This window comes from Pholcus phalangioides, unplaced genomic scaffold, assembly GCF_987345545.1.
Source record: "Pholcus phalangioides strain wild (caught in Gottingen) unplaced genomic scaffold, Ppha-v1.0 ptg000036l_1, whole genome shotgun sequence".
Taxonomy (NCBI): Eukaryota; Metazoa; Arthropoda; class Arachnida; order Araneae; family Pholcidae; genus Pholcus; species Pholcus phalangioides.
Genome location: NW_028301623.1, coordinates 1,113,177 through 1,122,516, shown reverse-complemented (window position 1 = coordinate 1,122,516; position 9,340 = coordinate 1,113,177). Strand labels below are relative to the sequence as shown.

General features: G+C 39.6%; 1 protein-coding gene across 1 annotated transcript; it reads left to right on the top strand.

Annotated features, from left to right (window-relative positions):
- Window positions 1-353: 353 nt before the first annotated feature.
- Window positions 354-899, top strand: LOC149066019 (uncharacterized). Its single transcript, XM_089253287.1, has one exon. It carries the CDS (start codon window positions 354-356, stop codon window positions 897-899), a length of 546 nt encoding a protein of 181 aa, XP_089109413.1.
- Window positions 900-9,340: the final 8,441 nt, after the last annotated feature.

Sequence of the window (9,340 nt, the reverse complement as noted above, 5' to 3'; positions counted from 1 at the left end):
TACAGCTAAAAACTTACAAGCTTGTTATAAACAGATTGCGAAATTCACAGGAATCAAAGTTATCCCATTCAACCATGTACCCTCCAAGTCTCCAGATACAAGTCTGATGGATTTTTGTGGCTTTGGACTACTTAAAAGGGCACTTGCAAATCGTCGTCCAAGCACAGGAAATATGGGAAATATACAAGGAGGAGGTTCTATGGAAAATATACAAGGAGGAGTGGGACAGAATTTCCCTGCCACAGCTTTTACGATGTCGTGTCATTTTTCGAGAACAGGGTGGTCATATAGAACACAAGTGCTGGTGGAGACATGGATTTTCCTAGGTGAATTTTATTTTCAAAATCGTTCACATGGAGACTAATCAACCTGTACAAAAAGAACATTATTTGCCTCATAGACCGGTTGTCAAGAAATATGGAACATTCAAGGTGCGTCCTGTGTTTGATGCTTCAGCTAGGAAAGTAGGATCTCCCTCTTTATATCAGTGTTTGGAGCCTGGTCCCAATTTGTTGGAATTGATTCCTAACCACAGTCTAAGATTCAGAGAATTCAAGTATGGTCTCACTGTAGATATTGGAAAGGCTTTTCTACAAATAAGTGTATGTCCAGAGGATTGCGACTATCTATGTTTCTTGCGGTGGAATGAGAAGGAAAACTTGATGATCCTCCATCATTCTAGAGTTGTGTTTGGCATCAAAAGTAGTCAATTTCTCCTAGAAGCTGTTCTAGATCATCACTTGAAGAAATACTTAAATTATTCAAAATGTCAACACACTGCTGAGAAACTCCTCAAGAACTTCAATGTTGATAATCTTGTCATCAGTCTGGATAATGAATGTGAAATTCCATGTTTCATTGACCAAGCTCGTTTAATCATGGTTAAAGGGAAGTTTTAATTTGAGAGGATAGCAGTACACAGGAGATGAGACAACTCAGATAAATTCACATCATTTCTAAGACTTGTGTGGGATCGTGAAAAAGATGTTCTTAAAATGAACTTTGATTGGCTGGAGACTTATGACTTTGATAAGATTTCCAAAAGGACAATTCTTTCTGTGACTTACAAGATTTTTGATCCTATTGGTTTCTTGTGTCCTGTTTTGCTGAAACCTAAAGTGTTGTTACAGAGAATGTGGAAGGATGGCTTGTCATGGGACAGTGAGGTGAAAGATGATTTGAAAAAAAGAGTTTATGGGTTGGTATGTGAAGCTTATTCTTTTGATTGATGTGTCCATCGAGCGTTATTTTTTGCATGAATCAGAGACTAAGAAAAGTGTAAGTGTTTACACCTTCTGCGATGCAAGTGCCTGTGCATATGCCGCTGCAGTTTTCATTCGTGTTAAGTGTTTGCAGGGCATCAAGGTCCATCTATTGGCAGCTAAATCTAGAGTTTCTCCTGTGAAGCCTGTCTCTATCCCTCGTTTAGAACTGTTGGCCGCCACGGTGGGAGCTCGCTTATGTAAATCTGTTTTAAAGGGGCTCCAGTGGAGTTATATTGAACAACATTTTGGACTGATTATACCACAGTATTGACCTGGATACAACAAAATGAATCGTGGAATGTTTTTGTACATAATCAAGTACAGGAGATGAGGAAGTTGAAAAATCCATATCCCTGGAAACATACACCAGGGACTAGCAATCCTGCTGACCTACCATCAAGAGGCTGTTCAGCCAGACAATTGTTGTCAAATAAATGGTGAGAGGGACCTACATGGCTTTCACAACCAGAAGCAGAGTGGCCTGCTACAGAACTTGCATTTGACAGAGATGCTATCTTAAGAAAGAAAAAGAAATCTACATCAAGTTCTGTAACTATTTGTTCATTGAGCCAGTCGGCTACTAAAGGAGATGGAAATGCATCTCAATTCGACTACTATTTCTCAAGCTATGACAAGATGATTCGAATGATAGTCTGGATGTTGAGATTTATTTCTAACTGTCATGTTTCTACATCTTTGCAAGTGACTGGAGAATTATCTTATGAAGAAGTCAAAAGAGCAGAAACTAAGTTGCTGAAAGTTGTGCAAAAGGAATACTTCTTGGATGAAAAGAACAAAAGGAAATTGAGTTCATCAATACCATTCACAATAATGATGGACTGTTGCGGTTGAGGAATGCAAGAAAAAATGAAAAACTGTAAAATCTGTTTTGGCCAAGTGTGTTGTTTGCTTGAGGCATGTCAAAAAGACACTGACTGCTCCAATGTCTTCGCTGCCTGAAAACAGAATAAAACACGCAAGTGTTTTTGAGATTGTTGGAATCTATATAGTTGGGCTATATAGTTGGTTATACTTTTCTCGTTCGCCACATCTTCACGAGGTACGAATCGGAAGCACATTATCGGCTCCCCAAATTCAGGAACAAGGTGTACCTCAAGGTAGCATTTTAAGTGTAACACTTTTTATTTTAAGACTCAACAGTGTGTTAAATCAACTCCCATTGTCTGTCACTGGCACACTCTACGTGGATAATCTTTTAATATCTTACCAATCAGTGAATATGAGGTCAGCCGAGAGACAATTACAAACCGTTCTCAACAAGATCAGCATGTGGGCTCATGGCTTCTCCTTCGACAAGATTTTTGCTGTGCACTTATGTTGACGTCGAGACTTTCATGATGACCCACAATTGTTTCAAAACAATAGTCAAATACCTATTGTAGAAAACAAAATTCCTTCGCATCACATTTGATAAGAAACTTACATTTAAATCTCATATTGCACAATTGAGAGCTCGTTGCATGAAGACTATGAACCTCTTGAAGGTCATACCTTCTACATCATGGGAAGCAGACCGTAAGTCGCTCCTTAGCTCTAGTAAGGTCAAAGCTTTTTTGACTACGGCTCTATTGTATACGGGTCGGCACCTCAGAGCTGTCTGAGTGTACTCGACCCAGTCCACCATCTTGCCCTCCGGATATGCTCTGCAGCTGTCGTCTCCAATGGAGAGCATGTATGTCGAATGCAACGAGCCATCACTGATATCAAGACGCTAGCAACTTTCCTTGAAATATTTTATCAAAATGAAGTCTTTTCGAGATCATCAACTTCATCGTATCATTTTCAATCTATCATTTCAAGGACTTTTCGCAGCTTGTCCTTCATGTGTTCTATCTTGCGGTCTCCATATGAGGGCACTCGTAGAAGAACTACACATAGACATCAGTTGTGTGGCCACATTTGCTCGACAACTGGCACCATGGGAACAGTCTCCACCAGATGTCTCTCGATCATTATCATCGTACCCTAGAGCCACCACAGCAGATGCCATATATTGACAGATATTCCTTATTGGTTGATATAACAGGCACTTCCCCATATATACTGAGGGCTCTAAGAGCCTTGGGCATGTCAGTGTGCCTACATCTGCTGTGAGGAGACATCTTTCAAACTACCTGAATCGTTCTCTGTTTATTCGGCGGAACTGTACGCTGTTCTTCAGGCTTTCCGTCATATACAACTGAAACGCCACCGATGATGCATCATTTATAGCAACTCTCTAAGCTCATTACAGGCATTGTACTCCTTCACTTTTCACACCCATCCATTTATTCATGTCATTTTTCATATACTGTATCACCTCATATATCACGGTACCACAGTAAAATTTTACTGTGTTGCTCTGCTGGTTCCACATCACTTGTCATTGCGCGTTCTAATGTTGCACACGAACCTGCAAGCCATCACGGTGGAAATCACTACAGTCCTAAGAGTTACCATCTCTTCCATTTATTTGCCACCAAATGATACCATCTTACAGAGAGGTCTAAAAGATCTGTGATTGATCAATTACCTCCACCATTTTTTCTTCTTGGAGACTACAACACACGTAATATGATTTGGGGTTCTAAAAGCAACACCCATCATGAGGAAATGGTTGAATGTCTGTTAGACAATATGGACCTCACCATCATGAATTATGGTAGTTTCATTCATTTCTCAATGCCCCAAACAATAGTTTCATTGCAATAGATCTATCTTTATGTTCACCCTTACTCTTGCCAAACTGGTCCTGGTCGGTTGATTCAGACCTCCATGGGAGCAATCATTTTCCTCTAGTGGTTAAGTGTCTTGATCGAGACCACAGCATACCTGGAGGACCTCCTCGGTGGAAGCTTGTGGCCACCCGATGGGCTGACTTCATGGTCAAAGCAGAAATCACGGATTCTATGGTTTCGCAACCCGACGTCGACCACTGTGTCGACCTTGTGACCAGTTGTATCATCTCTGCAGCAAATGAAGCAATACCCAAAGTCTCCTCGAAACATCCTTAATTTCCTAAACCTTGGTGGAACCACAAATGCAGTCTTACAATTAAAGCACAAATGAAAGCACAGAGAAGGTTCAGGCGGTATCCAACCCATGAAAATAAGTTGGCATTTTTAAAAGCAAAGGCGATAGCGAAAAGAACCAGGCGCTAGGCTCAACATGAGTCCTGGCAAAGGTTTACCAAGGGAATCAATTCATCAATTTCATCCAAAATCATTTGGGACCGGATCCGAAAATAAATGGTCATTATCAATCTCATCCGATCACCATTTTAAATACCAATGGCACTATTATCAGAGATGTGAGGGATATTGCAGACATCATTGCCTCACACTTCACCACTGTGTCCAGTGATGCAAATTATCCCCCATCGTTGCACCTCATTAAATCATCAGCAGAATGCGATACATACTTTCCGGCCATTTACACTGGAGGTGTATGATTCATTGTTCACCCATCATGAACTGACGACGACCTTGCAGCGAAGTCATGCCATTCATTATTCCATGATCAGGCATCTCTCACCAGAATCACTCTCACATTTACTCATATTATTTAATCAGATCTGGGTCAGTCATTCATTTCCTGACACCTGGCGAGCAGCCATAGTTCTTGCATTCCTGAAGCCTGGCAAAAATCCTCAACAACCGAACAGTTACAGACCTATTGCTTTGACCAGTTGTCTATGTAAACTCATGGAACGCATGGTCAACTATCGCCTTATGCACTACCTTGAGGTTAACAATATTTTATCCAAACATCATAGCGGCTTTAGACGGTTCAGGTCTGCAACATGCAATTTGTTACGCCTTGAGGCTTCAATTAGACAAGAATTCGTAAAGAGGGAGAATATGATAGCCATATCATAGCTGCCAAGTCTCCCGAATTTTTCGGGAATCTCCCGAATTTTATCTTCATCGCTCGATCTCCCGAAATGTTCTTAAATCTCCCGAATTTTTACAAAAATCACAAAAATCCCTAATTGTCCCTAAAAGTTCCCTACTTCATTAAAAAAATCCCCGCTTATGAAAACAATCCCTAACGAATTTCTTGTGGAGCATCATTTTTTCCCTTTCGAAATGACGTCACACGTCGTAAATGGGGAAATTCCCTTTTTAAGGAAGTTTTACAAACCCTCTGATGGTAACAAGAAAGTTGTTTGTCTTATCGTGCAGGGAAATGGCTCAGAGGCCAATAGTCCTGGATAATAATTGAAGATTATGGTGATGCACATGTGGTCAAAATTTCTTTTGTTGAAGTTACGTACGTGCGATATAACAAAGCATGAATAATGATAAGCAAAAACATATTTAATCAATTTTAAAGATACTTATTCCGATGAATTTCCTTTCATCAAACGTTCCAGAAGAGGGCTGACTTTTCCTTTTTGTACAAGTTGTGTTACGGACATAAACATCGGTCATGGAAAAACTGCCATCATCAGTCGTGAAGTGAAAAAAAACATCAAGCAAACGTCACAAAAAGTCAGTGTTCTTCAAAAATTGACGGTGTTTTCCTTCATCTTCCGATGATTTTGGGGTCATTCGCGGAGAATGTTTGTTCACAGCGTTTCTGATTGAACACAATATTTATTTTTACATCATTGAAAAATAATCAAAATTTTGACCTCCAATTTCACTTGTTTTTTGCGTAGGAATTTTATTCCCAAGGGTTTAACTTCCATGTGTGTAAGATCCCTATTTTAATTTGACTTCAGTTTTTGAGTAGAGATTTTATTCCCTACGCTTCAACTTTTATGTTTGGAAAATCCCTATTTTATTTGGAAAAATCCCTATTGTATTTATTAGGGAGTGGTTTTAGCATAAAATACGGGTGTGCGCGAAAATTTCCCGAATTTTCATTTTCAAAAGTTGGCAGCTATGCCATATTTTTGGACATGGAAAAGGCCTAAGACCGTACTTGGAGACACGGAATTCTTTCCGACCTCTATAATTGTGGCTTGCGAGGCAACTTGTCCATTTTTATTAAGAACTTTCTTGCTCGCCGCATCTTCCAGGTACGGATCAGAAGCACATTATCAGTTCCCCAAATTCAGGAACAAGGTGTACCTCAACGTAGCATTATAAGTGTTACACTGTTTATTTTAAGACTCAAGGGGGTGTTGACCGAACTCCCGTTGTCTGTCACTGGCGCATTTTATGTGGATGATCTGCTGATATTTATTTATTTATACAATATTGTTTGGCCGAGGCCTACACAAGAGGATGCGGAATTATATATGGCAAAAGTGTCGATTGATGGTATGAGAAAATTTAGAAATTGTAGTGCAATCTGCAATATTTGATGGTAGGTTGTTCCAGTCGATAATAGTTCTTGGGAAAAAGCTAAATTTGTGACAATCTGAAGAGGCAAAGATGGGCTGTAATTTTTTGGAATGATTGAGTCTAACAGAGAAATGTGAAGGTTGGATTAGAATATTGGATGTGTCAATATTAAAAACCCCATGGAGGAGTTTGTAAAGAAAAGTTAAACGAGAGATAAGTCGAAGAGAGGAGAGCAGTTGGATATTGAGTTGTCGCTTGAGTTCCGTTATAGAGACATGTGAAGACCAACAGTTGAAAATGAAACGAGTGGACTTATTTTGGGTAGATTCTAATTTGTCCATGTTGGTTTGGATGTGGGGGGTCCCACGCTTCACAGGCATAGGAGAGGGCAGGGAGAGGCAGGTTTGGTAGCACAAGTGACGAACATGACGAGTATTTTAGGTTACGGGGAAGGAAAAACAGTTTTTGGAGACATTTATTAAAGATATAATCAACGTGAAGGTTCCAACGGAGATCGGAAGAGATTATAATGCCCAGGTATTTATATTGGGAAACCTCAGAGATCCAAGAGTCGTTTATAGAATAGGGGAATTCGTGAGGGATTCTTTTACGGGTCACTTTCATAGAAACAGTTTTTGAGAAATTGAGGGGTAATTCCCAGGTTGAGCACCATTTGGAAATAATATTAAGGTTGTGTTGGAGAGATTCTTGGTCAGAAAGATTGGACACTGTTTTATAGATGACACAGTCATCAGCGAAGAGTCTAATGCGGCAGTTTATGGAGTCGGGTAGATCATTTATGTAAATTAAAAATAATAAAGGCGAGAGGACCGAGCCCTGGGGTGTGCCAGATTTGACATGAAGAAAGGGAGAGTTCTGGCTCTTGTACGAGACAAACTGGCTACGGTTAATAAGGAAGGCCTCCACCCATTTCAGCAGTTGAACATTTAGTCCAAGGTATGAAAGTTTTAGTAGAAGTTTATTATGGGGCACCCTGTCAAATGCTTTGGAAAAATCTAGGAAAATTATGTCGGATTGGAGGTTTTTATCAATGGAGTCTGTTAAGTCATGTATGAAAAGTGTTAATTGGGTAGATACTGATAACGATGATCGAAAACCATGTTGGTTAGGGAAGAAAAAGTTAATCGAATCGAGGTGGGTACGGATATTCTTGACAATTATGTGTTCAAAGAGCTTGCAGCAAGAGGAGGTGATTGCAATAGGTCTAAAGTTGAGAGGGTGGGGAGAGTGAGCCAGATTTATGGATAGCATAGCTGCCAAGTCTCCCGAATTTTTCGGGAATCTCCTGAATTTTAGCTTCATCGCTCGACCTCCCGAAAAGTTCTTAAATCTCCCAAATTTTTAAGAAAATCACAAAAAATCCCTAATTGTCCCTAAACATTCCCTACTTCATTAAAAAAAAATCGCCGCTTATGAAAACAATCCCTAACGAATTTCTTTCGGGGCATGAAGACTTTTTTCCCCTTTTGAAATGACGCCACACGTCGTAAATGGGGAAATTCCCTTTTTAAGGAAGTTTTACAAAACCCTATGATGGTAACAAGAAAGTTGTTTGTCTTATCGCGCAGGGAAATGGCTTAGCAGCCAATAGTCCTGGATAATAATTGAAGATTATAGTGACGCGCATATGGTCAAAATTTCTTTTGTTGAAGTTACGTACGTGCGATATAACAAAACATGAATACTGATAAGCAAAAACATATTTAATCAATTTTAAAGACACTTATTCCGATGAATTTCCTCTCATAAACGTTCCAGAAGAGGGCCGACTTTTCCTTTTTGTACAAGTTGTGTTACGAACATGATCATCGGTCATGGAAAGACTGTAATCATTACTCGTGAAATGAAAAAAAAAAAGGAAAAAAATCAAGCAAGTGTCTTAGTCAGTGTTCTTCAAAAATTGACGCTTTTTTCCATCATCTTCCGATGATTTTGGGGTCATTCACGCAGCGTTTCTGATTGAACACAATATTTATTTTTACATCACTGAAGTTTTGGCCTCCAATTTCACTTTTTTTTCGCGTAGGAATTTTATTCCCAAGGGTTTAACTTCCATGTTTGTACAATCCTTATTTTAATTTGACTTCAGTTTTTGAGTAGGGATTTTATTCCCTACGCTTTAACTTTTATGTTTGGAAAATCCGTATTTTATTTGGAAAAATCCCTATTGTATTTATTAGGGAGTGGTTTAAGCATAAAATACGGGTTTGCGCGAAAATCGCCCGAATTTTCATTTTCAAAAGTTGGCAGCTATGGGATAGGAATTATTTTATTAATTTTCCAGTCATTGGGTAGGTTAGAAGTATTCAGTGAGGCGTTGAATATAATGAGGAGATAGTTGCAAATTTCATTGGCACAGAATTTTAGGATATGGTTGGGGATCCCATCTGGGCCAGTAGAGTGGGGTTTTATTTTTTTTAGGAGATTCAGGAGACCGGCTTTAGAAAAGGAAATGGGACAGGAGTTATGAAGTGAATCGAAAAAGACGTATTGGGGAGGGGGGGGGGTGAAGGATCAGAGGAAAAAAACAGGAGAAGGCCCGGTTAAATTCGGAGGCAAGATCGAGGGGAGAGGTTAGATCCGAGTTGGAAGTTTTGAGCGAGGAGGTACCTGCTGATTTGGGGCGAAGAAAATTCCAAAATTTTGAGGGATTAGTTTTGAGATAGGAAGGCAATGAGTGGGATAAGTAGTTGGATTTGTGGCGAGAAATAAGGTCTTTGAGGTTACGGGTGGGGATCGAGATTTTGTTTCTGAAAGTAG

Bases quoted from the DNA above. Each gene is read 5' to 3' on its own strand.
- LOC149066019 (XM_089253287.1), top strand. From the start codon at position 354: ATGGAGACTAATCAACCTGTACAAAAAGAACATTATTTGCCTCATAGA.